At 35.4% G+C, this 27,529-nt stretch overlaps 3 protein-coding genes and 1 long non-coding RNA gene across 5 annotated transcripts; 1 reads left to right on the top strand and 3 right to left on the bottom strand.

The window, feature by feature from the left end:
* Positions 1 to 2,982: 2,982 nt before the first annotated feature.
* Positions 2,983 to 6,452, bottom strand: LOC110413664 (Methyltransferase MT-A70 family protein). The gene is made up of 9 exons (XM_021424573.2): positions 5,642 to 6,452; positions 5,341 to 5,563; positions 5,124 to 5,254; positions 4,893 to 4,926; positions 4,528 to 4,603; positions 4,216 to 4,393; positions 4,008 to 4,106; positions 3,822 to 3,921; positions 2,983 to 3,569 (listed from the first exon to the last, which is right to left on the bottom strand). Exons 1-9 carry the CDS (start codon positions 5,927 to 5,929, stop codon positions 3,430 to 3,432), a joined length of 1,269 nt encoding a protein of 422 aa, XP_021280248.1. The 5' UTR covers positions 5,930 to 6,452; the 3' UTR covers positions 2,983 to 3,429.
* Positions 6,453 to 7,018: 566 nt separating this feature from the next.
* On the top strand, positions 7,019 to 7,678 carry LOC110414316 (uncharacterized). Its single transcript, XR_002444997.1, has 2 exons — positions 7,019 to 7,146; positions 7,259 to 7,678. It is a non-coding gene; the product is annotated as an uncharacterized LOC110414316 (long non-coding RNA).
* Positions 7,679 to 8,852: 1,174 nt separating this feature from the next.
* LOC110413336 (cellulose synthase-like protein D1) lies at positions 8,853 to 9,409 on the bottom strand (the record flags this gene model as incomplete). The annotated part of the gene is given in 2 exon segments (XM_021424105.2): positions 8,853 to 8,896; positions 8,899 to 9,409. Coding segments are annotated over 2 exon segments (555 nt in total), but the record flags the coding sequence as incomplete, so codon positions are not given.
* Positions 9,410 to 10,139: 730 nt separating this feature from the next.
* LOC110413805 (piezo-type mechanosensitive ion channel component) lies at positions 10,140 to 27,420 on the bottom strand. 2 transcript variants are annotated; one of them, XM_021424765.2, is made up of 21 exons: positions 26,901 to 27,419; positions 25,757 to 25,837; positions 25,207 to 25,366; positions 24,958 to 25,115; positions 23,837 to 23,993; positions 23,526 to 23,712; positions 22,720 to 22,835; positions 22,020 to 22,104; positions 21,707 to 21,922; positions 21,428 to 21,605; positions 20,910 to 21,038; positions 20,548 to 20,721; positions 20,176 to 20,409; positions 18,024 to 19,574; positions 15,146 to 17,631; positions 14,592 to 14,987; positions 12,912 to 13,070; positions 11,528 to 12,037; positions 11,176 to 11,320; positions 10,930 to 11,074; positions 10,143 to 10,815 (listed from the first exon to the last, which is right to left on the bottom strand). In XM_021424765.2, exons 1-21 carry the CDS (start codon positions 26,947 to 26,949, stop codon positions 10,680 to 10,682), a joined length of 7,452 nt encoding a protein of 2,483 aa, XP_021280440.1. In that variant the 5' UTR covers positions 26,950 to 27,419; the 3' UTR covers positions 10,143 to 10,679. The 2 variants fall into 2 exon arrangements, with proteins under 2 accessions (XP_021280441.1, XP_021280440.1); XM_021424766.2 differs by lacking the exon at positions 14,592 to 14,987 and having other exon boundaries at positions 10,140 to 10,815; positions 26,901 to 27,420.
* Positions 27,421 to 27,529: the final 109 nt, after the last annotated feature.

A 27,529-nucleotide genomic window follows, 5' to 3' on the forward strand; every position in this document is an offset into this window, starting at 1 on the left:
GGAATGGGTTTATATAGGAGGTGATTTACCAAGTACTCCACCCAAATGTGGCCCAATCCTTGGCTCCTTTCTCCATAAATGGTTGTGTCTAACTTTCAACATACCACCTTGGATGCATTCAATGGATCACAGCATAATTACACCCCTTTTAAATTTCAGGTTCCATTAATATGTTTTCAACGGAAGACATGATTCATGAATTATTATTTGGGAAGTTTTTTTTTTTTAATTCTTTTGTTCTACCATTACCCTTTTTATGAAGTGTTGAAGATTTGAATATGGTAATAAATCTAAAGGGTATCACCCATCATTATCAGTTTCTTAAAAACATAATAAATAAAATGAGTCAATTCCTTTCCAACTTGCTCTTGGTAATTCTGTGTGTGTGGGAGAGAAAGAGTGGATGATGATGATGAATTTAATGTTTTACTTAGTCAATTAGGCCTATTAGACAAACTGGGTTTCCAGACAGCCAATGGTGACTTGCCATGCCAATGACTAAGGGACTGTTTAGGCAGTTTCACTTATGTGGTGAATGAATGGATTTCTTTATTCACTTTTCTAATATCACTGAAACAAATTTTAATTCAAAAGGATGAAGTCTTGATAAATCCTTTTATGTAAAGATGATGATCAGGCAACTCTATCTGTGTGAATCCCAATGTATTTCCAATTTTTGGTAAGTTGTAGTGGTTTTACCTTAATTGGGGTATACTAAATTTGCAGCTAGATAGTAAATTTTGCATTTCTTATTTCCAACTCTGGTGGTTTTCCAGCTGTAACTTTTAATTTTCTTTGGTTGTTTTGTTATTTTCCCTTCCTGGGATTGTTGGTGGAAATCTTTTCTTTTTGGTCTATGTGGTGTCCTGTTTTTTTGTTTTTGTTTGGTACTGAGGTATATGCTTTTATTCTTTTGGCCTAAAACGGAACGATATGATTGCAAAATGAACCATATTCAACCTCCCATTACTGACACATCTCAGGGCAAATTCAATTTACGGACTTTAATCCTACTGAGCTGGGGGATTTTACATCAATAAGGGGGAGAGTAAATTTTAAATATATAAATATAAAAATTTTATTATTTATTAAATATATTTTTTATTAAAAATGTAAACTCATCATTTATATACTTATAATACATCGAGGTCATTATACAATTGAATGGATAAAATATCATATATTATTTTACAAGAAGAGAGGGAATAAGTCTTGAATATATAAACTATATCAAAAATATTTTTTGAAATGAAAATATGGACTTATGATTTATTAGTTTACTTAAATTGTATATTCAGAGTATCAAGTCGCACGAGGTTAGATTTAAGTTTCGATCCGAGACACTTAAATAATAAATTATAAATTTAAATATTTATTTAAAAATTAATAATTATAATAATTAAGTACTTGCAAAAATCTATATATCTATTCTTTTCTTTGAAAAAAGAGTACAATATATTAAAAATATATTTTTTCACAATTGTAAATTAAATTTTATACAATCAACCCTATGCATATCAAAAATAATATTATCCAACGTGAATTTCATTTCAAGAGTCATGAAAAAAAAAGATTTAATAATGTTATTTTAACTTTTGAAATAGTGGTAGAAGCAACTAAACCACACAGTGATATTCAATATCAAAATTATTTAACATCAATTAAGAGTAGGAGATTGCTCGGAAGTTTTATGTAATGAGATAATCAAAGATTTTTGTTAAAATAAAAAAAATAACAATATGCATTATCGATTTTCGAAGATATTTGACGCTCGGGAATGATGCTAGATATGCAAAAACATTATTATCATTTAATCTTAAAATCTAATCACAAACAAGCAAGTGAGCCGCATTTGTTAAAAGGGTGTGAGACTGTGAATGGTCTTCTGTATAAGAAAATAAAGTCCCCGATGACGTAATGTAATTGACACCTAAGATTTTTGTTTTTTAACTATTCCATATTAGCAAAATAAGATAATAGATATAATTAATACAATAACTATATGGACTGCACAATTTCCTCTGATATCTATTTATTTATATGGACTGCAGATAAAATATAATCTTATTTCGAAATGAAACGATTCTTTATAATTGTTTGATATAATTTTTTAGTAAGTCAATAATTTGAATTTATCTGGTATCTAAATTGTCAGAAGTCAAAAAAATAGTTAAAGAATCTTATTAAGATAAAAAATAAATATAATAACATAGAGTAAAAAATAAAAGGAAAAGAAGAACCAACAAAATTTCTCAATAAACATACCTGTCGTCTTGTACAAAATTAAAAAAAGTTGAGTGCCATTTACCTAAATACCTTGAAGTCGAGTGGGGTGTGTGTAATTGTAAACAAATATGAAGTGACGTCACTGCATGGAAAATCATGTCCCTTGCAATTCCTGATTGCGAGCTTAATAAACGCATGCATGCCTGGTTGTTTTCGTGTTATTATGTTTCCTACTTTTTAAAAAAAAAATTGAAGAAAGAAATTTAAATTTTATTTTTTTAAAAAAAAAATCATACACTCGTTAATGGATTAAATATTTAGATGCATACTATCATGTTTCGTTAGTTGCTAGCATTTTCTAAATTTTTAATTAACTGCTCCAAGAATCAATGACTCATGCAATTATGATGAATATTGACTCTGTTTTTCCCCATTGCAGCTCAGCCCGATAGTGGTTTCAATCTTTTAGTCTTTGATTCTCCATGGGAAAACGGAAGTGCTTGTCAGAAATCAGTGTGTGTAATCGCATTCTTTAGTGTATCAAATGCATTCATGATAGCTTTGACAGTGTAGAGCTTGCTCACCATCCTCTTGGGGCGTTGCTCTTGTTCATGCATTTTCACACGTTTGGTTTCCTCATTGCTTCAGCTACCCAACTTACGCACAGAGTGAGCGCACGTGTGGCCTTATGGGTGACAAATAGAGAGAAATTGCGTCGATCATCGATGGAAACCAAAGTTGCTAGACTCGGAGTTTGCTTGTAAGGTAAATTCTTGATATCCAACAATGATTAAACACATTAAAAAAAAAAACCAATGATTAAACACCTGAAAACACTGACAAATGTAAGGCGATAATTCTTGATATATAATTTCTTTGGGCCATCGGAATGTCATTGTTTTTGAATGGGAAATAAACACATCGCACGAGGTTAGCCATAGACAAAAACCACAGAGCTAGCTACGCCTAATCCAATTCCCTCGAGCATAGGCATCGATATCATCCAGGGGAATTAGGGAGTCTTGTCTTATATGATATAAGAAGCACCTGCATCAGCTGCCGAACCTTTTCATCTTAGCATTTCAGCTAGAGTAACAGAGTCGCAGTTTGTTTAAGGCACTTCCTTGGTAAGAAGAACACTTAATTCCAGATTTCCACTGGTAAAAACCCACAAGATGGCATTACATTGGATAAGTTATGCATTCACTCTCTTTGAAAATATCTTGAATCCTGAAAGTGAAGGGGTTCATTGCCCCAGGATGCCCAACCACCTACCATTTCTCTAGCAAATAGTTCAATACATCGAGCAGGTTTAACTCCTGGAACATGGCCCAACAGTAATTCTATAAACATAAAAGGAAAGAAGAAACAAGTTAGAAATGAGAGAAAATTCAAGCTTTGAGTAGCCAAGTAAAAGTTGGTTTATTAGAATAACAAAGGTTACTCCACAATCTTAAAAAGATGAATTAACATATACAATGATTTTTTTAATTCAAACAAAAGAAAGGCATTATTGGGAAAATAATTCATCTTTCAGTCAAGAAGATCCCCCACAGCATGGCAAAATATCTATAAATACTTAAATACTTACTTACCTCCAATTGGGGGCTTCCTTGAGTAACCTCCTGGAATGCTTATGACGATCTGTTTGTCTTTTACTGACCTAAATTCTGAAAGGTATTCTGAATCTGTTTCCTGCAAAATTTCAACAGTGTAAGCAACAGAAAGAATCCAGGCAAGAGCAATTAGCAACTAAAAACATGTTCATTGCCACAGCATACATTCATCACTTTTCCATGACAGTATCCCAGGAGAAGGCATTCATATGGCCGATGATGAAACAGGTCAAGATCACTGATCAATGAGCCATCTACTTTCACCTAAAAATCACAAGAAAAGCCTGATAAGTGAAATCATAACTCGCAAATCAGTGCTGTTTTAACTTCATGCAAACAAACACACACAGACAGAAAAGGTGAAGAGTTTAACCTTCAACCAGTAAACAGTAGACAAATATCTAACTCCCCATGCCGGGAATAGCTCTTTCTCAATGACATTATGCAATTTCTCTCTATTTGTCACCCATAAGGCCACAAGTGCGCCCTCTCTGTGCGTAAGTTGCTTAATAGGAAGGGATAAGAAATACCGGTGTGGTAAAGTTGGGTAGCTGAAGCAATCCGGAAACCAAATGAATGAAAATGCATGAACAAAAAGAAAGCCCCAAGAGGATGGTAAGCAAGCTCTACACAGTCAAAAGCTATAATGAATGCATTTGATACACTAAAGAATGTGATTACACACACTGATTTCTGACGAGCACTTCCGTTTTCCCATGGAGGATCAATTACTATAAGATTGAAACCACTATCGGGCTCAGCTGCATTGGGGAAAAAGAAAGTCAATATCCATCATAATTCCAAGAGTCATTGATTCTTGGAGCAGCTAATGAAAAATTTAGAAAATGCAAGCAAATAACTAAGCAAGATAGCCAATAAACAACCTCGCATGCATGTATTAATATCACAAGCAGGAATTGCAAGTGACATGATTTTCCACGCATGACTAAATGGTTGAAGATGGTTCCTCAACAAGAGGTTAGAACAGTACATACCATGGTTAAGGAAAAATACTCGACAATGGTAATGGGTTTGATGTGCAATAATTACCAGGAACAAGGTTGTGAAGCTGCCCCAAATCGGACTTCAACATGATATAAGACAAAACATATAAGAACAAGAAAGACACAATAAAAATGAATCTGAAACACATTTGCATTTATAAAAAATAAAGTTCAACTGAATCATAATATTATACCAATTAAAACATTCCCACCAATTCTATGATTGTGATAATTTTTCTTATTCTTTTAGAAAAAAGAAGAAAAAAAATCAACATACCATATAGAAGCAACTCTCTCTGGGTAATATATAATGGCGGTTCAGAAATTCAGCCTCCACTTCATCATGTGTGTCATTCACGACTAAGTTATTAAAAATCGGAAGCACTCTCTGCCCACCGTTTCCATTTTCTGAAACAGAGATGAAAATCAATAGCAAAGAATCAATTAATAAAAGTAAAAATCTTTATTTTAATCATTAAATCAGTGAACCAAACCTCCATTATCACTCTGGTTTGTCAGTCGACTAAGTTTAAAATCGAGAGTTATATCATACAAAGGAGCTTGCCAGACCCTTCCAAGCTCAATGAAAGAATGTTCTTCGCCACCGCATAATTCCTTCGAAGAACAAAAATGGCTCCTTAATTTGCTCATAATCGCTAGAAAATCAGCCGCTCCAAGTAAAAGTTCATGCGCCTTTAACAATAAAGGCCTCGCCTCCTACAAGGAACAGGAAAAAGAAATTAAAACTAAATTAAACTTCTAAAAGAATGCTGACATAACTGGTCGATGAATTACCTGGTGGCGTTGATCGGCGGCTTGTTCTTTTTCATTGAGGGAGTGAGGTTGTTTCTTCGGTTTTCGTTTTCGTTTCTTCGGATTAGAGGAGAGAGTGAATTCTTGAGCGGGGTGTTTGGATTCGAAGAAACGGGAGTAGTAGGCGGAAGGAGATACCTTAAACCGGGAGTAGGATCGGTTGAGCACGCGAACCGGGTCGATGAAGACGGCATTTGAGTTGGGGAATCGGTAAATACCGGAATCTAAGAATCTAGATAGCTCGTCGCTTGGTTTCGACTCGCCCTCCATTTTCGCAACTCAACTCAGATCAAGAACAGAAATTGTTCATGGACGAAGTATGCACAATTTTATAAGCCAAAGCCATGATCCTTCAGCCAACATCATTTGCAGAACTTCCTTCAAACACTTGGTACCCATTACTTTAACAGGACTAGTAATTCCTAAACAAATACGAAGAGATTCTAAAAGGAACAAATTACAGACTGTATCATATTTCTTGTCCATCAACATTCATGGCCATAGAAAAATAAAAAGCCTAATAAATTACAGAATCTGTATCATATTTCTTGTCCAACAACATTCATGGCCATAGAAAAATAAAAAGCCTAGAGCTTGAAATCAAGACCAATCTTCCAATAGAAGGCATTTGTTGACTATTCAAGGATAACGCAAGGGTGAGCTTTCCTTGCGGTGATCTGGTCGTGAATATTGACTATGTACAGACTTGGGTATTTGAAGGCTTTATCTAGTAGAAGGTTTTTGTCCGGGGAGGAAGAGCGGTTTACTGTTATGGGATTGAAGGGTTGTTAAATTGGAGTTTACCGTTTTAGCAAATTCTTAAGTCAAACATGAATAATTATGAGTCAAATATTTTCGATTTTTTACTATTAAAGATTATATTGATAAGTAGATGAAAAATCATATCACATATAATAAAAAATCATATTAAAAATTTAATTATTAAATATCATATTGAAATTTTAATTATTACATATTATATTAAAAAATAATTATTATATTTTATTTTTAAAATTTTAATTATTAGACATTATAATAAAAAAATTATTTCAAGTCAAGTTATATTTTGAACTGTTTTAATCTTATAGAAAATTTTTTTTGACAAAATTACCTTTACATATTTTACCTTTTCAAGTAAACTTATGTCTCACTTTAACTCTTAATTATAAACTTATGCCCCTTTCTCTGTAAATGTTAATAAATTTTGAAATATTATTTTATAAGACAATACCTTTCACCTAATAGGGTTAAAAAATTTTAATTTGTTATGCCACGTGGCAAAATTTTATGAATGGGGCACAGAATGGGACAGTTTTAAGTGGCAGAGGATTTTCATTCCTGTCCTAATCTGAATTTATCTGAGAAACCATGTCCACGTAGGATTCAACACGAGCGTCCAAAGAGAAGGGAAAAATTGCTTCGGCGGAGAGAGGATGGAGGAGCAGGAGAACATTACGAGTCGAGCGACCTCTAAAAGGGCGTCGAAGGTAAAGAAACAAACCTTGATTTCATTCATTTGTGTAAATTTATTTTCTTTCATGTAATAATGTTAAAAGTTATTGACACTGCTGGTGTGGTTGCTTTCTTGAACAAATTAAGTTGATCGACTTCAATTCGTGTTTGGTTGCTGAGAAATTGGTGGAAAAGCAAATAAAGATGAATTTCAGAGTTGAGTCTACAGACAAAAGATAATTTGTTTTAATTAGTTCAGTTCAGTTCAGTCTCCCTTTTGTCCGGGAAAGAAGAAAAAAAAAAAACTGAGATTCCGAAGACAGTTTTCCTTTTGGTCCACTAATCGGGAACCAGACAAGATTCAGGTAGAAATAGCTCGGGTTTTTTTCTATTTTAGTTTAGCAAAATGAGCTGTTCTTGAGCTTACTTTTTGAAATGTGCTTCGGTTTCATTTATGATGTAGTCTTTTGATATTAGTTTTGTTGATTAATGCGAGGAATGCCTTATAGATTTCACTTTTTATTACTGATTTGTAAGTTAATCCAGTGATAGGTTTTGTTTTGATTACGTAGTAAGGTTTGATGTGCCCTTTGTTAGAGAAAAAAAAAATGGCATGAAAAATGTTAAATGGGAATGAGTTAGGGAAAAAGTGTGTTAGTATTTTTCAATTTTGTTATGCAATAATGTGTTTAATCATATTATTGGTAAAAAATTCGTTCCAAAATTGTAAATAAAAATAAAGAAGATTTATTTGATAAAAAATCTTTTTAATGAATTAAGTGAAAACTGTATGACTTAAAAGATGGAGGAGAATGAAGATCTTATTAAGCATATAAACAAGTTTGATGAAATTATTGATCAATTAAAAAAAGTTGATGTGAAGGTGGATGAAGATGAGAAGTCACTATTATTTTTTGTATGGTTTTCAAATTCTTACGAAATCTTTGTAGAATTTTTTTATTTATCAGAATGAAACAATAACGTTAGAGTAAGTAGAAGTAGTGTTAATGTCCTTTGAAGCCTCTAAAGAAAAGTAGAAATTCAGGTAACTTGGTGTTAATGGTTGAGGTTCGAAAGAGCAAGTTTTCTTATAAAGAATCTGAGGGTGATAAGTCTAGACTCTACAATATTCAATACTTTTGATGCAAAAGGTATGGACTTATTAAGAAGGATTCTCTTACAAAAATAATGAGATTAACAACAATAAAAGTGAGTATGCTTTTGTTATAGATGGTGATGATTGTGATGTCTTTGCACTCTCAAAAAATATAAATGCAAATTTTAGTAACAAGTTGATATTTTATATTAAGTTAACAGTGATAATAATGTATGATGAGCTAGTAACCTTTTTGAGTGGTGTGACGTATATTTAATGATGTAAAAGAATCTAATATCATCAACCCTCCAAAAGGTATGAATTTTCTATTAATAGTAGAGTGGTAAGAGTTAGACCTGTCAAAATGAGCTTGGTCCGTTTATTTTTTTAAAATATGGGACAGGTCGGGTTAAAAATTTAAATTCATATTAAACCGGGTTTAAACAGGTTAGCCCGTTTAAGCTTTAGGGCTGACCTGGTTGGTACGGGCCAGCCCGGCGGGTCCAAAAAAAATTAAGTCGTGGGGGGGCGCGGGGGGAATCGGGTAATTCTCACCTCTCAGATGTTTTTCTCTGATTCTAGCTACTTGAGCAGGGAAAATCTTGTTCACGTACTTGAAAGTCTTGCACCAGTGGTTCATGGTTCTCAAGTACTGCATCCGCCGATGACCCAGAACTGTTCATTCCGCACCATTCCTTAAGGCCAATGCCTGACCACTTCACTTCAAGAAGGGAAAGGAAGGTGAGTGTCAAAGTGATGATGAGGAGGTAAAAGAGGAATGCAACATTTAGGCCCTGGACAATGAACTGCCCCGAGAAGAGAGAGAGCGCTGGGAGGAAGCAGTAAGTAACCAAGAAGAGGGAGGTGAAGGGGTAGAAGCCAACGTTAAGATACGCAATGCGTTGTAGGAACTTGAGGCGCCGAGTTGCAAGCAAAGGATTGTTCCTGGAGAAGAAGATTTCCCCTGAACCAGTGGCCCATCTCAGGACCTGGTGAAGGCGGTCAGTGAGGTTGATTGGCGCAGTTCCTCTAAAGGCATCACGCTTCGTCGCGCAGTATACAGACCGCCATCCACGGTTGTGCATCCTGTATCCTGTCACCACATCCTCTGTCACCGAGCCATAAATCCAACCTATTTTTCCTCCCCAATCAGTCTTATCTTCATACCTGAAAGATGAAAGAACAAAACAAATATCAGTCAAATTACAATGTACACAATTGTATCAGCTTTTTCTTCGGGAATGGTAGAAAGCTTTGAACAAGATCCACAATTTGTGCTGTTTTCAAGCTTGATAGAAGTCTATGCGCAAACAGGCACAGAAAAATAGGCTCCCACAGAAAATGGGTTAGCCTGGCCCGGCCCATGGGCTAACAAGAGGTGAACTGGGTTAAACATTTTGTAGTTCATATAAAATATGGGCTGGTCCGGCCCTGCTCATATTTTTTCAGCCCAAAGTTAGGGCCGGGTTGGGCCGACCCGGCCCATATTGACAGGTCTAGCAAGAGTCATATAAAGTGACATGATTTTAATGAAGGGAAATTTACATGATGTTTGTATAGTCTAAAAAGTGAGGCCTCGAAAGGATGTAACAATGCATAAGAGATGATAGTTTATCAATGAGAAATTGATGAAATGTTCCCATGATGTAAATGATCGTTAAAGGAAAAAATATTTTGCAAGTGTTGATGTATTGGAGAGATTGTCAAGGTTCATTTTAAAAATCAATTAGTGTCATTAACTTGACGAATACACATATGCTAGACCAAACTTGATTTATGATGTGTAGTTGTAATAATTTTAAAGATTAATGGTTTGAAAAGTTGTTCAAAGTATTTGAAAGTAGATAAAAATTAGAGAGTTGTAATTAAATGCAACTGTTAAAAGAAATTGAAGAACTTTAAATTCAAGTCAAAGTTAGAGATTTGTTAAGATTGTTGAGTTGCGCACTGAGAAAATAATGTCTATCTTTGTATTCGAAATTTGTAAAAGAGGATCTAGATGCATATATTCTCTTTTAAAAGGTCATATTCGATCATACACAAATAACTTGTTTTTGTTTTTTTTTTTTTCATTTTTTGAGAAAAAAAAATCCTGTACAATTATGAGGAACCTATAAATTTCTGTACATGGTTAGCAAAAGGGATTCCTCCTAAGAAATCATTTCTTGATGCCATTCTTAGACCACCTGTGATGCAAAATTCACGTATATCTAGCACCTGAATTATAATTATAGTCTGTAACATGGCTGTTGTTTTTGGTAGTAGTATAGCATTCAGCATTTCTTCAACATGTTAATCAATCGTAGATGCTCTGGCAAAAGAACCTAAGACCACCAGTGAGGTTCTTGGCCACCAAAGAAGAATCACAATCAGTTCAATTGGCTCAGGCACATGAGGCTGTCAGTCACAACTCGTTTCAAAAAAACACTTCACGGCAATTCTTGCAACCAAAAGGGCATGGTCATTGTCAACCTAGTCAGGTTTGGTATACTCAAGCAGCATGTGTGGTGACCTATAGATCTTCACTAGGGTCCAGTAAAGGACCTCTTCGACTCCAAGCTCACCTTCTGCTCTTGCAGCATATATATCTTCGCAGATGGCTATCAACCTACATCAAAACCAGATAAACAGATATCAAGGAACTAAGAAATGAATGACATTGTGATTCTTGCCTTCATCCTCCACCCTTTTTCTATAAATAAAGATCAATAGAAAACAGTACCTATCACAGGAAGGCAGGTTCTCATATGGTATTCTCATTCTTAAGTCAGAGCATTGAAGCCTGATAAACCGGCCAACAGCAAGCACAAAAGTTATGTAGAGACCCCAAATGCTGAACTTGCTTAGTGTGTCTCCAAGAATACCCTCTGATGCAGTATTGAAATATTAATAAGTAATAATAAAGAAAATCATAATAACTTGCTATCAAAATAGACATACAACATAAAGTGGGTTTTCCAGAACTTACGGGGTGGTGTTTCCTCAGATACTATTATGGCCATAGGTCCTGTTAAATCTCTGCAGCCCCTTACATTAGATGAATTGATATCATGGAAGGACCACCACTCAAAAGCTGCATGATTGATAACAAGATCTGCACTCACTGAACTTACCTGTTGAATTTGGTATTTCATTGTCGTCAAAAAATAGATTATTAATGATTCTATACCTTTTATAACTACTTTAATTTAGAGTCTTTTCCTGCACTGACTGAAAGATCGATAGCTTAAATTCAAGTACTAAAAGCTACTACATTACGTTTTTGCTAATAAGTCACTAGAGATGAAGAAATGCTAACAATGCAAAACAGTACTAGGTACCTCTTGCTCAAAAGGTCGGACTTCACCAGAACCGGTGACACGGAAGTATCTTGGATAAAGATTATATATCCTAAAGCTGTTTGTTGAACCATTGAGAACCTTTTGGACGTCTGATCGGTCTGGAAGATCCTTAGAATCAACTGTTTTATGATATTGCACAACTTCCTTGCCCTTTGGTCGTTCCCTAGTAAGCAGCCAAGTAGAAGTGATACCCATGTCCATGTCCCAGTCAAGGGACTGAATAAATCTTCTCTGAACCACATCAGGGACAAGCCACAAAATACTTGCATCAGCTTGGCAGCATATCAATTGTATATCATTCTTATTGTATGTGTCCAAATAATTTAGTGGATCAAGATTAACATCAGAATTGAGCTTATCCCATTGGAGCTTTTCACAGAGAGTTGTCTGATACAAGGTCAACCTTCCACCACCAGTGCTAATGTCTGTTTGAAAACTTGCATCTTTAATGGGGTTTGCCATATTTGTTGGATTGCCACTGCTGTACATCTGGCAGACAGAACAAAATTCATTGACTAATCAAGATATAGAATGCTTCTTCCACCTAACCAGAAGTAAAACTAACTAGACACTCAATGTTGTGCAAGACTTATGGTAACAGCATTAATGATGCTCATAGGCACTATAAGTACACTGCTAATGTCATTACTTTTAGTAAGACAATAGTAACATGCTAATTGTCAAGTTTAAGTGTAATATCACGAATCACTATTTTACAATTTTAAAGGTTTGATTTATGCTATGCTGTATTCGCTTGTCTCATATCAGGCCTCAAAGAACAGCAAATATAAAGAAGCTATCACAGAACTCGTTGGATCATCTGCCAACACTTCATAAAACTTCAAAAGAAGGATATAAAGAGCTCTGAGTTTACAAAGTATACATTCAAGCAATGGAACCTCCTTGGCAATGTTGCAACCATTAGTGTACATCCTAAGAAGAAACATAAAGGAAAGGGACAGCTGGTGTTACATATGATGATTTAGATTTAAAAAAGGACCATGAATAATTGACAATAGGTCAAATCAAAGTATTAAATTTTCTTCACCTTTTTCATATTATTTATTTTCCTCATTGATGCATTAGCATATCTATATATTTTAAAAACCAATTGCACTTTTTCTTGTAAAGGCACAATAATATGGGCACTCAAGAGATCAGCAGTAAATATTACATCCAAGACGTGAAGTACTTTTCTAATGCTTCATGCAAAACATTGCTAAGCTCAAGTGTTTGCTTTACATATTCAGTGTTTGCTTTTCTAATCAAATGGAATTCCTTCTGAGAAAAGTTTCTCAAACAGTTCACAGGTTCTATACATCAAAATATGCAAAATGGAACATCTGGTTACGAAGTCCCTTACCAGCATAGGAGCCCAGATAACACAAAGTAATATAAAGAACAGACATATTCCATTGCAGCATTTAGTCATTTTTGTTTGCTTTTCTCCTTGTTTGTGCTTTGCTCTGTTCAACACAGCATCACATTTGACAAGGTACAGACTTGCATTGATGTCTTCCAGCTGAAGGGGAAAGCTACATGTCAGTCTCTAAAAATCAGCAAGAAAACGATCCAATCAAAGATTCATTGCTTATTTAAAGTCAAACAACTATTCGTGATAAGATAATGAAAAATATCTTTGTCGGCCAAAATCAAGAAAAAAATTTATCTTTGCAATTATCGTTTTTATCACTGGCGTATGACTGTTGGCAAAGGATATATGTCAAGACTTTCCAATAAAAAACCCACATGATCAGACAATTTTAATTCACTTGCAAGCAATAAATGGATCCTCACGTACAAATGTAATATATAAGGTCCTAGCAGTTGGCAGTGCTGCAGTAGTACCGTCTTTATTTTCTGAATAATTTCCCCAAGTTTTCTTAATTCATTTATTTATTTTGTTTTCATGTTTCATTTTTGGAGAAGGGCAGGGGCTGGGCTGGGATGAATCCAGTTGATGGTAGTATACACAGTTGGATGAAGCCATGCAACAGGTTTCTTTTCTTAGTATGCTAATTTTAATTTGGCAAGCTTGGTATCTCCTGTTTAGGTGCAGAATTATAATTTTCTACACATCCTCTGGCCTTGGAGAATTAGGGTAAGTTTCTCCAGTTTAGTGCCTAGTATTTTAATTTAGGTTCTTCTGTCAAGCATCCTGTCTATGTTGTATAGGCAAAACCTAAATATAAGGCAGAATAAACCCCCACTAACTGATATGGGATACCAAAACTTAACACTGCTCTTCACAAGTAAGCCTAATGCTTACAAGTGAAACCAATGTATGAGCCACCTGGAATACAAATACAATGCGATAAATAATGAACAGAAAATAACAAATGGGGCATAACCTAGTTTTAGATACTGTGTTAAGCATCTAACCAAACAAGAAACTTGTCCAATTCAAGTTGATTATTTGCTTGTTTATTAGGTAGTTTCCTAATTGAGAGTCATTGTCCTTACAAGACAATAAATAGTCCAAGAGTCTGTAAAGATTACTGATGTATCCTTCATATTTTACTAGGATTTTAAATAAAGAAACAATAAACTGTTGACTACTTTGGTTTCTTGAAGGCATGGTGCCAATTTCCCTCTCTCTCTCTCTCTCTCACACAAAACCACACACACCCCACTCACTCACACACGCATGCAGGCCTGTTAAATATTCTTCAAATTAATCATGACCAAAACCTTGTTTCCTCCTCTAAATCTCCAAAAGCCAATGTTGTTACCCTAGAAACTCTCCTCATATAGAGCCAATAACCTAAAATAATCAGTCCAGATTTACCGGAACTTAACCTTTCTTTCCAGCAACTCAAACAGGTTGTAAACCTGGATGTTTCCACCACTTTCTAAGTCCTAAAGCTTAGACCTGTTCTTTTATCCTAAAAACACTAAGTTTCTTCAACCTAAGCCCAATGTAACCTACATAAAAAGATATGCCAAGATCTGTCCTTGATCACAGTCACTGCATATTTCCAAAATGGCAGGTAACTAAATAAATTTCCATGCAAACCTGGAAAAAAAAAAACACTGGACTTACTTTGAGCCAGTCATACATGGTCAAAGATGTTGTTGTGCACGACCAGTCGAGTACACATCGTAATTCATAAAGGAATGGTAGAGCCCGATAAAGTCTATAGCCTAAGTAATTAATCCGTGAAACCTCACTGGTCAAAAACTGCCGATACAAGGTACTTTTATTAGGAATCCCATGTCGGATTTGTACAGCCTGAAGTGCTAGAGAAACTGCTTTAGCAAGAAAAATAGCACGGAGTGCTAGCCGTCCAGCATTCTGGCTGGAAGATTTTATCTGCCAAGCATACTCTGTAATCGAATATGTGAAGAGAACAAGGCTGAAAAGGTAGAAAATAATTTTTCCTGTGGCGAATGAACAGAGATAAAGTATGCGATCAACAACAATCAAGAAAAAGATGATCTGCATGAAAGAATTTGACCCAGTTAGAAATTTGGATAACATGGCATATCCAAGCTTTAATAGCCCCAGACAAAATGCAATTAAAATGACAACTAAGCCATGAGAAATACTCTATAAAAATTAAGGAGGTTAAGAAGACAAAGAAGAAATAGACTTACCATTAAGATAAATACATACTCTTTAGGAAATTGATCTTCTAGCTGATAAACATCAAGAAATTCACTGTTGTTCTTAATGACAGATTGGTAGAAAATTGCAACTAAAAAGAACACAGTCAAATCAGCAACAAATATGTAAGCATACAGATCGAATTCCCTTTTCCCACCACCAATAACAGAGAGGATTTTGTATGGGAATCCCATCTCTTCAACGAACCCAGCATGCTGTACCCTGAGAATTTCTTTTGCCACATCAGCTGCTGGAGTTAGTGATTTGTACCAATCTGCTGAGGTACATCCTGTCAAAGAAGATGCATACACCACCTCAAAAACAATCAAAGCCATGTTTGGGTTTTCTTGACTTCTTTCAATGCTTTGAACTTGAACCCTACTAGCAAATGGGCAATGACTAGGGATCTTTTCAGTACATCTCTCATCATGAACCACCCTTAGCAGTTGGTTTATTCCAGACTCAACCCTTTCTGGCTGGATCCCATCCTCTGGCCACAAGTGAACATCCATTGACACTTGAACAAAATAAGGAGGAGTTTCAGCTCCCTGTATCAATGATTTCCAGTACCAGCAGAAGCTTCTAATTACCAGTTTCACCATGTTTATTACAAATTGGAGCAACTCTGATACTCTTTCACTCCAGCTATAGCGCGCAAGAACCTCTGTTCTGTAATGCGCACTCCTCCTATGTAAGTTAAAGTCGGTAGAAGGCATCCATTCACCATCTTTTGCACTTATAGAGCTCTGTAAGAGGGTAAATAAGTAGACAAGAAATAGAGGCAACGAACTCACAACAAACGATGACTTGATTTCATGTGCAGGAAATCCTAATTCATGGAGTAGGTCTGAGTTAATGCTCAATCCACAATGCTGGATTACAATTTGATACAGATACTCAAGCAAAATATAAACCTCCGTGTAAATCAGCATAATAACCCAGAAGATATAAGTCGGGCCAGTATTCACACATAGAGCATACAAGAAAAGAGCCGCAAGATACACCATAGAAAGCAAACTGAAATTCCATAGAAAGACAAGAACAAAGAAACAGTAGCACACAACATCATTATTAGACCGCATTTGGGACCATATATGGCAGAAGATTCTCCCCAGCTGCAAACTTGTAGCATCGAAACTTTTATCAGATTGCAGAGAAGATGAACGGTTCAAACACATATTCTGCATCTTTTGGCTCTCCATCTCATCATATGCCTCATCCTCGACAGATGAGTGCTCATTCATGTCTGAATCTTCTGGTGCAATGTTCAAGAAATTCACAAGGTTATTAACTGCCTGATTTCCAATAGACTGTACCTGGGAAACACCATCACCTAGAAGGTGTACTGCAGAAATCAAAGGATTTTCCTTTGCTTGGCTTTTCCTCTTCTCTGTATCACAAAATGCACTATCAACATCATGTTCAATTTCAGTAATCTCACAAGGTGCATATACCATTGACTGCTTTGGAGATTGCACTACTTCTGGACTTTCTCCTTTCATACGAGCAGCATCGGCTTGTGCTTCAAGGGGGAATACCTCCTCTCTAATAAGTTGCTCTTGCTTCCAAAGAGTGCCTTCCTCTTTATCAGGAGGCACAACATCCCTATTTGAAGTAACAGAAGCACTCCTCCTCCTTCGTAGGCCTTCATCATCAGGAGAAACATCACTAAGAGTTGCAACTGAGTTCATGCTATGAAGTTGTATTTGCAAGTTGAGCATCTCAGATTTCATTTTCTCTACTTGAAAGTTACGCTGACGTTTCTTCTCCTCAGATTCACGAATCTGTTGTAACTGTGCAGTTTTCCATGCAGCCTTTTTCTCTTGCTCGCGTACAATGGCACCAATTTGCTCTGCTTCCAGATATCGTGACACATAATCAGACTCTTGAGAGGAAAACATATATGACTGAAGGGATACCAACATAAATATGATAATCTCAACAATTGCAGATCTAGCAGTAATCCGAAACCCATAATCATACTTGTAAAATCCAATGACCTCATATATGTAGTTCACAGTTTTGCACTTCCCAGAACTGAACTCCCCTACAAAAGGAGATTGATAGGCAAGAGAAAGAACAATGACTGCGAAGTTGTAGATACGCAAGAACTTGAATAATTTATTCTTCTTCTTGAGAATTTCAAGCCTCATCCGGAAGAAAACAAGAGCGAAAGCAAGATAACCAAGGTGCAGAATATCATACTCAAGAGTTCCAGTAATCAAAATCAATACAAGGACAAGGTCCAACAGATGGCAATAACAATAAAGCCTTAGGTAGTCAAGAAAGGTCCACATGCTTTTGGTTTCAAAAGAGAGATCTCGCCAAACAAATGAATTTTTACGTTGAGACATCATTTGCCGATATGTTGATGACCCTGAGAAATCGGACAAGTGATCTGCACGAAGTTTGAAACATGCTAGTAGAAAGACCACAAAATAGCTGAAAAGCATTCGGGGATCATCAATGATCAGTCCTGCAGGGGGAAATTATTAGCAGATTAAATTGAACCTTCTTTAAAGTGCACATAGAACAAAATGAAAAAAAAAAAAAAAGGTAGATAAACAAGGACCATTGACAGGAACACCACCAACTCTTGTAATGGAAGCTAAGTTAGAAAGCAGTCTAAAATTTGTCCAAAAGCCCATATCAAATATACCATGCTTCTTAACGACAGCAAAATGGTTAGACATGGCCAAGTAACCGAATAACATGACTATCTAAACAAAATGTATGGGCTAATGCTAAAATAAGAATCATTAATAATCAGTCAAGTTTTCTTCTACCAGCCAAAAGCAAGTATAAACTATGTCATGCTTGTCTAGCCTATTTAAGTTGTAAGTAATAAGAAGATTAAGAGAGTAATACCCAGCCAACAGCTCCTGCAATATTGGAAATATGAAGATGAGCTTCTCCAGCAGTCATGGCAATGTATTTCAGCCTGGCTTGGTTTATTTTGATTCAGAGGAAACATATTCTTCCAGATGGCAAAATATTCAAGGATGAGGATGGAAGCAAACAAGAAGACAAGCACTGGCCACAGTTTACGAATAATCCGCCGATTCAAAAGAACACAAACAGCAAGCAATGAAATATATAGCATAGAGATGGCATTCAACAATGCGAAACTTGCAAGAAGCAATGCAATCATGTTAATCTCAAGGCCATAAAGGTTAAACATGTTCTCCATCCAGAATTTCAAATATAATTTTAAGAGAGCCTTCTGTGTTTCAAATCTCTCTTTCCTTAATGCAAGGATCCGCTTCTTGTTCCATTTATGACTTTCCTTGGTGCTTCCCCAGAAATATCCCAATGAAAATTTTCTAAAGCTACTAACTTCAGAGCCTCCTGCTTTGGAGGACACAGGATGAGGTGCTTGAGAAAAAGCAGGGTTCAAAAATGACCATGAATCACTTACTGCTCTGTCTTGTCTTGTAGGCACTGCCCCAAAACTAGATGATGGCTTATCTTCCCCATTAGACATAAAGCCATTGGTGAAGGTGTCCTCTGCTGACAAAAATAAAGGACAAGGCTCTTCCCACTTGCCTTTGCTTGAAATACCACTTGGCATATTATCCAACCAATGGAAGACATTGTATTGAAAGATGCATGCCGCAATTACCAGCACCTTTCCCCTCAAGCCTGATTCTATACCCCAAAATCCCAGCTCGTATACACGAAAACCCAGAAAGAGTGACAAATCAGAATGCTTTTGCCCTGGAAACATTCCAGCCTGTTTACCCCACATCTGATAAAGATACTCTGTTGTCATCAGAAATCCTGTATAAAGTAAGAATGATTTGGATGGGATCCGAGACGCTTTAGGTAAAGTTGAACATATGACAAGGCCAAGTAGATACAAGAATCCACAAGCAGAAATTGGAGATATAGACGCATAGAATAATGAAACAAACAGGACCTTCTGGCTATGCCAAATCAGAAACCGCTTGGCAAACCCAAGTAACCCAGAATCTAAAGGATTGGGATCATCAGTCCTGTTGTACTTGCTCTGCCTCCTTTCATAGCTATAAAGTTGCATCACAATTAGAACTGCTAGAGATTGCCAGATATTATCCAACAATGAACCTTCTGGGTCATAACCCAAATAAAAATACAGATCTACAAAACTGGACAACCAAATCTTAAAGCTGGTGAAACTGCTCAAGCTATAGACAAAAATGAACACCATGATCGCATATGTTTTTAATGGAAACCATAGGCGCCTTTTTGTTCTCTCAACAAGTTGTCTTCCAGTAATCCAAACAAGGAGAAGGAAGATGTATCCAAAAGATATATAGTTGGGTGTCACCATGTATACTGTAAGAAGAATAGTCAGCAAAGCAATGTAGGTTCCACATGATCGATATATTGATAAAAACGTCTGCCCAATTTCACTAAGGAATGCTGCTATCCTTCTCTCTGAAATAACATAAAACAACTAAGTACACAATGTTGACAACAGAAGCCGTATTGGTAAAAGCTGTAAATAATTTATCAGTAGACAAACCGGTAACAGCAACAACACTTTAGAATAAATAAATGCCTTAGATACAGCTATCATTGAAGACTTCTAAAGTCCCATTTCAAGGAAAGCAGTCATCTTATAGAGGCCTAACATCAAGCTAAGAACCAGAGACAGAGTAATCTAAAAGCATTCTCTATCACTTTTAGGTCCATAAGACCTGCACATAATACAGGGATAATACCAACTTGTTCTAGTTTTGATTTGCTATAATCTTTAAATGTATTGTAGGGCATGCAATCTATCAAATTGATAATTCTCTTACAGAGTACAATTACAAACACACAAAAAGATGGTCAATCTTACTACTAAGTTTCGGACACATCTTGAAATAGCATTCCCCCATTCATTTCAAATAAGCTAAAATAAAGGCCTGCCTATTATAATTCTTTTAGCATTTGCAATTGATTTGGGAAAACTAAACCATTTTTGTAGGTTTTTCCCAAATTATTACAGTCAATTTAGATAGAAATTTTAACACGCATAAAGGAATGATACCATAAGAAGCATTATCATGGCAATACGATGGGTTTGGGGACGCATATACTGACAATAGAACAGATTTGTTTAGACCAGCTCTCAAGATGCTAAACCCAACAGGAGGGCTAGGGGTGTGCTGCACAATTGCTGAGAATGAAAATAGCATCTCAAACCCATGGTTATGAATTGCACAGAAGCAAGCAAGCAAAGCTATTTCCAGAAACTCCCATGAGCTATTATGTTTAAGCAGACCTGCATCAATTTACACAGAGAAGATTGTTTAGTTTGTTTCTCTTTTCTGGGCAAGCGTTTTTAAGAAACTTAATTAATAGCCATAATCATGTCCTACAAATCAATTTAAATATCCTAAAACCAATGCATTATACATACCTAACTGCAATATGATTTCCAAACTTAAGGAGCCTTTTTGCTCCAAAGCATTAGAGATCAACTCAATCTGAAGAAGGTACAATAATGCAAAGTGAGCTTCACATAGAAGAATCAGAGACTGGCGTATCTTTCTGCTGATGTTGTGGCTCAAAAGATATATCAAAAAGAATATCACTGAAGCAGAGGTCAGAACATAAAGCCAATTAGAAATTGCCACAGATAAACTCACTGTAATAATACCAATTTGCACTTGCCTATGTGAATTGTATAAGAACATTGGAAAAAAATGCCTTATGCTAAAGCCTAAAGGTCAATAATAAATTAACTAAAAGCTGGAATAGAGAAGGTTTAATAGAACATACCATATACAGCATGAATAAACCCAGGTTTCATAGCAATGACAAATATCAGTGCAAGCATGATAGCTCGAGAACATTTGCACAGTCCCCATGCAATTGTAGCCACAATGAACACCTTGGTCTCTCCATCCACTGTATTTAAAGGACATGAGAAAGTGATTATATAGATTATAGTGTAACTGCCACCCTTTTGTATCCATAAATAATCTCAAAAAGCCTAAAGACTACACCAGAGTAGAAGATGTAAAGAAATTAAAACCTGAGAGAAAATAATGTATTTTATGTGTTGTCAGGAAGCAAGATTATCAAAAGAAATTTTTAAAGATATATTAAACAAAAAACTAACAACTCTTCGCTCACCGTTGTAAAATACAAATGCTCACTCCATTAATATGCAAGTTTAGAAACATATCCCTGCTGAGGACTTCTAAAGAAATATGCCAAAGTCAACCTAACTGTGGTCTTCAAAATGTGGATCTCAATAAAGAATTAGATTGCACTCAGAATATAGAGTTTCATACCTTCCACAGCAGAGTTGTTGTTTGATGATAGCGCATCCTCATCAGATGAGTAGACGAAAACAGAATTGTTTACAAGATTACCCAAAGCAACCAAAATCCCAAGACAAAATTGTGCAAGCAAAAAAAATCCAGGTATGGGATAATGCCAAAATCCAACCATCTCCCAAATTTCCATATCCTGCATGTGTCCAAAATGTTGATAAAAACATAAGGAAAAACAAGTCAACCATTTAAATTTATGATAATGAAGAATTTGCAAACCTCCAAATAGAGCAGTACCTTCCCAAAATTCCTATTCAAGAATGCAAATGCCACATTGAAAATATAGGTGCTAACAGCCCACAAGAGAATGAAGACAAGAAGCAGCCCATTTAACCGGTGCAAACGAAACAGGGAAGGAAAGGCATACACAATGTAGCCAACATATGCAAGTAGCCCAAAAGCACATATACTTGCAAAATGAAAACTCCAAAAGGAAAGAGCAAACAAGGATACCTGTCAAATTTTGCCACTGATAATTTACATATAAACATATTGATAAATAAAGACATATGAGAGTGAAACAAAATATAGTAAAAGGTAGCGATCATACTGGAAAACCATATGTGAAAAAGTTGATGGTAAAAGTCCGGAAAACCGTGCGCCGTAGTAAAACATTGGTATGTCTTACACCAGATCTGGAGAATTAAAACAACTCGTTACGGAACTCAAAACAACCAGTCATGTAAAGCATGAAATTTTTATTTTTGAAAAAAAAATGCAAAACTGATGCCAAAAAATCTATTGCAGCATAGTTCATCAGATCCAAAACAAACATGGTGGCAAAAAGATATTAGTATATAAAGCTAGTAAAAAAGAAAAACTTGAACTAAAATGAGTATTGATAATTCAAATAATTCACAATTGCTTTTCATTCCGCAAAGTGTAATGATGGAAAGCAACCATTCCACAATTGTAAATCAAGTAATTCGTTCTTTCTTGGTATACTGTGACTACTGCATCTTCTTTTCAGGACAACTCTATTCAACAAAAAGCTTGCTCAAAATAGAAAACTATCGAAAACAATTTCAGGTTAAGATAAATTTCCCAGGATACTACATAAGTATAAATAGATATTTGAATTAATAAGCTACTTCTAGATAACAGATTCAAGAAATGGACTAGATCTATGAATAAAATTAAGTACCATTGAGCTTGAAATTTATGGTGTACAGAAGATCATTCCTTCTCTTTTAAAATTCAAAGAGGAGAACCCTGGAAGAATCAGAAACAATATCAAGAAAGTGTGTTACCTTGATTCACGAATGAAGAATGAATGCTTTGAGGGAAGTAGTTGCTCTGTCAATTTACTTTCTCGCATGGACATGATAAAATCCATTTCCTCCAAATCACATTTGACATAGGATAGCTGCACTACAAGGCAGAATATTTAAATAGCAGAACCCAAGACCAAAGCAGTACAGAAAGATTTGAAAAGCCAAATAACACATTAAATAAGATATTTCAACATATATTCATATTTATTTCTTACAAGTATTCCAAAACGTCAGGGTTAGCATATCCATATAATTGTTAGGCAAACACTTAAGATGCCAATGGTAAAAAAATTCACAACAGAACATGCCATATTGCTGTTATGCAAATAAATGGAGCTGCTCCATCTTGTCCTCAGTTATTTCATCACTTTATAATCATAAGTTTAACTTGTCAAAAATTACTATGAACATGTATATGAATACATGGATTTGGATCAGGAAGCTCTCCAAATTTCCAAGTGCAATTTTACTAAGTAAATAGAATTACCATTGCAACTAGAACCCCACCAACGTTATCCAAACTCCAAAGTCTACTTTGCAACTGAATAATTCATATCTATCCAGGGAAATTTAAAAAAAAAACACTCCAAACCATCTTAAAATTTTATTATCAGGAAAAGACTAAATTAGAAGGACAAATGTCAGAGACAGGATAGAATAAAATGAAATAAATTGCAGAATCTACGATTCTATAAGACGGATGAGTGTTTTGCACTTCATTTGAAGGTTCAGCTAGAATTTTTAATCAGAACCAAATCTACAGTAATACAACTAGTACATACCATGATATAAAAAAGTATAAGAGAAACAGCAGAGCATATTTCAGGCCACTCAGATGCTGTGGAAATTTTAAATAGACCAACAAAATCAGCTATCCTCTGTAACATATTTGAGAACTCTATAGGGAGCTGATACACATAGAGCAAAACAATGTTGAAGCCTGCATAAAGCTGGAGCGCCTTCCACAACCTTGAGAAGAAAGTACCAGAATGTAAGCTACTAAAGGTATTGACAAATGGTAACAACAAATACATTGGAAAAAAAGAAATTGAAACACTATTGAGTGGTGGACAAAGGGTGACAAGCCAATCACCTAAACAGTCCTAGAAAATTGCTTGTCAAAGACCAATCCACTAGCCCAACACAGCTACCAATGAAAAATGGCAAAGACACCCATGACGGATGGCTTATTCCCACGACCAGCTGAATAGGAGGTAGAAGCAAACACGAAGCAACTCTAAGATGGGAACCTTTCATGAAAGAAAGCATGGAGATAATTTTATATCAGTTTCACTTTTAACATAAATATGAGGGATAACATACTAAAAGAAATTTAAAACTCTACTGTAATTTAAGTTCAGAAACTGAAAGAAAATAAGGATTGACTACGAAATGCTTCAAAATAGTTTTAGCTATCCTTTCTTTTCTTTTAGTGTAAGGGACCAACACTTGTAACAGTTCCTTGACAACAGAGAAGGCTTAATGGAGATTGAGATTGATGTGTAAGACGTATAAAGTTGACTGGAATTCAGTTAAGCAGCACTACGATATCAGTTGCCTAACCCGTAAAATAGCAGCCTATCAGGCAGACATATTAATTCATTCTGCACATATATTGGATATTACGAATTTGTCAGGGGTACAACTCATAGCTACAGCAAAGCTGTAATGCGGAAAATACCAAGCATTTGTGCTCACAGCAAACTCAACATGTTATTTTTCTAGAAGAACATTCAACATATTACCATATAAGAACCCTCAACCAGAATGAGAACTTTACATCTGACAAAATCATATGGGAAAAAGATTGTTTTAGAAGTTCTAGTAGCTAATTGATAAGCATTTCAAGTAGGCTAAAAAGTCTCAAAAATTTCATCTCAAGTCCATATGGCCCAAAAGACCAAAAGAGAAATACTCCAAAGATCACAAAAATTGCTATCATTGATCCAAAATGAAAAGAAGATAACAAGAAGACTTTATTACTGCTTTAGAAAGGGATGATCGGGGGGCAAGGGGTATGAACATGATTGAATCATTTAACAACGAGAATAAAATCAGCTCTTGCCCATATCCTCTTCATACAATGAGCAAATGTCCAAATTGCAAAATATGCATATCAGATCCGCTAAATGGATCCTTCTTTAGGGTGGAGAGAGTACATAGTGCTTCAATGTCATGAAAAATTATTAGAAATATATGGAAATACTTACAAACCTAAATGTTCAACAGCTGTTAAGAAATGACCCCAACAAGAATACCGCCAAGGAACAAGACCAAATTTGGTCCCATGTATATCAAGTAAAGCAACAAATACCACTAGCAATTGTACAACCAAAAAATAAATCACAGTGGGAGATTTCCAAGACTGGATTCTGCAAAAGCATACCAAAAGAGACAAATTATCAAAAGATGCAGAGGCAGTGAAGAAACAAAAGAATTAGAGAAAACAAAATATATTCTCACATCATAAAACCAATTAGCTTCATCCACCAAGCATCTCCTACACTCTGTTTATAACCATCAGCGGCCCATATAACAAGATACACAGCTTGTGAAAGAAAAACCAGTAGGGAAAAGATAATAACAGGCCACAGTAACAAATATTTCCTCCGAAAACGAAATCCTACAAGAAAGTAATCACATGTTACTTTATAAGAAAAGAGTACAACTTCAACTAAAGCAATAAAGGAACAATAATCAGAACCAGAAGTTGAACTTCTAAATTGAAAGACGCCTGGAAAATATCTCAAACCTCTTTGCTAATTTTCTTAAATATCAAAAAGAAAACAAGACTCAGGATTAATTTAGCATTAAATACTGTTTTCAGTGAACCTACAATAAGCACTTTGTAAAGCTCATTCAATATATATTCAACTAAACCCAAAGCACCAACCAGAAAAAAAGGTAGAAACTCAAAGCAACAACGTCAAAGAAGTATGACCCTGCTTAATTATGGAACTAGAGGACAGCGAAGATAAAACAAAATCCTTACTAGCAAATCTTCATTGCTTACCTATTTTAGGTGCAGTATACTGAATGAGAAGGAAAGCTATCAAATCAACAAGAGAGACCAAACTCCAATTAATCAATGCAGCTGCATAAAAGGTAAAACAGGTAAAAATCATTAATTACTCCAATGGCAAAGCACATATGCATTTGTCTATGCCTATGCACAAAAATGTATTGCAATTCTGAAACAGTAACTCCCAAAGTACATCAAAGAATACAAATGAGAATCTCAACAAAGGGTATTTTTCTCTCAGTGAATATTAGACGTAGATCGTTCTTTGTGTAATTTTCTAGCAAGAGCTCTCAACTTCTATTAATTAAACTCTCTGTTGTACTTTGCTTAAACCAGGCCTCAAAGCGCATTACAAAGCAAACCTGTACCTCAGCAACCAGAGTGCCAATGGAACTTTTTCACTTTTCAAGTGACTTTTAACTAATACAACACCTCTACACTTGTTATCTTTTCAGGTTCCAAAGTGAAGACAATCAGTTGATAAATATTATGCAGAATAAAAGACTGCAAGACACCTGGTGTCACAAGCTAACTTTAAGATCAGTTCAGGTATCAATAGGTTAGATTTTTGTCAGTCTCAAAAACTCCAAACTTACACATTCCTTGTCTAGTTCAACATTGACTCTTTACAAAATAGAAATGAATTCCAAACAATAGAGGAAATGAAATTGAACAGGTTGCTATTAAATAATGAAAAGACTAGTGTTCACCACATGAACTCATGAGTTGGAAACAAACGTAGGATACAGGTTTCCTCACTCTTAACACCAGCTTGGATAATTCAATAAAGGTGATTTAGACTCTCGTGAACTTCCTAACACATCCCCATGGCATTCAGACTTAGTTATTTCCCTATGTTACAGCATCCAAGAATGAAAACTTATGCAGGCAACTAAATTACACTGATAAACATAAGCACTCATGAACATAGCCCATATAAAAGCAAACAAAAGGTGGATTCCAACACAGAACCAACATAATTTAAATGAATTGCTATTAAAAAAAGAAGACAAAATGGAACTAAAAGAAAAAACTTTCAGCGTCTTATATACAAACAAACACTCTGATAATCAATTTATAAGGGCAAAAAAAATTAAAGGAAACTAAGGTAATTAGAATAAATAGCAAAGCATACCCGTTAGAAGCAGCAGAGGCAAGACGAACCCAGCAAGAAAACTCCCCATTGAGATTAGCACTTTAATACCAACAACACCAGATCAATCCAGAACAAAGACAAAATCCGCTCATGGGTTTTCAGTTTTTATTAAAATATACGAAACCCCATTCCAAGGCAAATCAAAAATTTCCTCCAAACGAATAAAAAGAAGGAATTTTGAATTGAAACCCCCCAAAGAAAGCTCGGGTCATGTGTTTTTCTGGTGTGGGGAGAAAGTAAGAAAAGAATAAAAGGGAATACACGAAGATTAGTTAATTAGGCTTTCCAACATTACGGACAAAATCGAATCATCAAAATTTTGATGTAGTAAAAAATGTAATGAGAAACAATAAGTATATAGATTTATAATTATGACTAAAGCGTGATAATGATGGGAAACTACCAACTGCTAACTACCGGTCCAAACAGCCAGTGTCGCATTGATCTGAGGCAATAGAACGTAGTTGGAACTTGGAAGCGAAGCGTATAAGATTTTGTTTTCTGTTCTCATCAAACGTTGAACCTTTTCTCCGTTAAAGTAAAGTACAAATGTCCATGGTGGACGAGCCAATGAGAACCTTTTTTTTTCTCATTTTCCTGTTTGGGGC

The sequence above is a fragment of the Theobroma umbraticum genome, unplaced genomic scaffold (genome assembly GCF_002168275.2).
Source record: "Theobroma umbraticum cultivar Fairchild unplaced genomic scaffold, ASM216827v3 scaffold_4.1, whole genome shotgun sequence".
In the NCBI taxonomy this organism is placed as follows: domain Eukaryota; kingdom Viridiplantae; phylum Streptophyta; class Magnoliopsida; order Malvales; family Malvaceae; genus Theobroma; species Theobroma umbraticum.

Bases quoted from the DNA above. Each gene is read 5' to 3' on its own strand.
- LOC110413664 (XM_021424573.2), bottom strand. From the start codon at position 5,929: ATGGAGGGCGAGTCGAAACCAAGCGACGAGCTATCTAGATTCTTAGAT. The intron at 5,255-5,340 runs GTTTGGTTCACT...TCTCTGTTTCAG, and splicing joins AAACCAGAGTGATAATGGAG to AAAATGGAAACGGTGGGCAG. The intron at 4,394-4,527 runs GTGTGTAATCAC...GGATTGCTTCAG, and splicing joins AGTGCTCGTCAGAAATCAGT to CTACCCAACTTTACCACACC.
- LOC110413805 (XM_021424765.2), bottom strand. From the start codon at position 26,949: ATGGGGAGTTTTCTTGCTGGGTTCGTCTTGCCTCTGCTGCTTCTAACG. The intron at 22,836-23,525 runs GTATGTACTAGT...CTTGTAGTGCAG, and splicing joins TTATACTTTTTTATATCATG to CTATCCTATGTCAAATGTGA. The intron at 21,606-21,706 runs GTACTGCTCTAT...GGACACATGCAG, and splicing joins TGAATAGGAATTTTGGGAAG to GATATGGAAATTTGGGAGAT.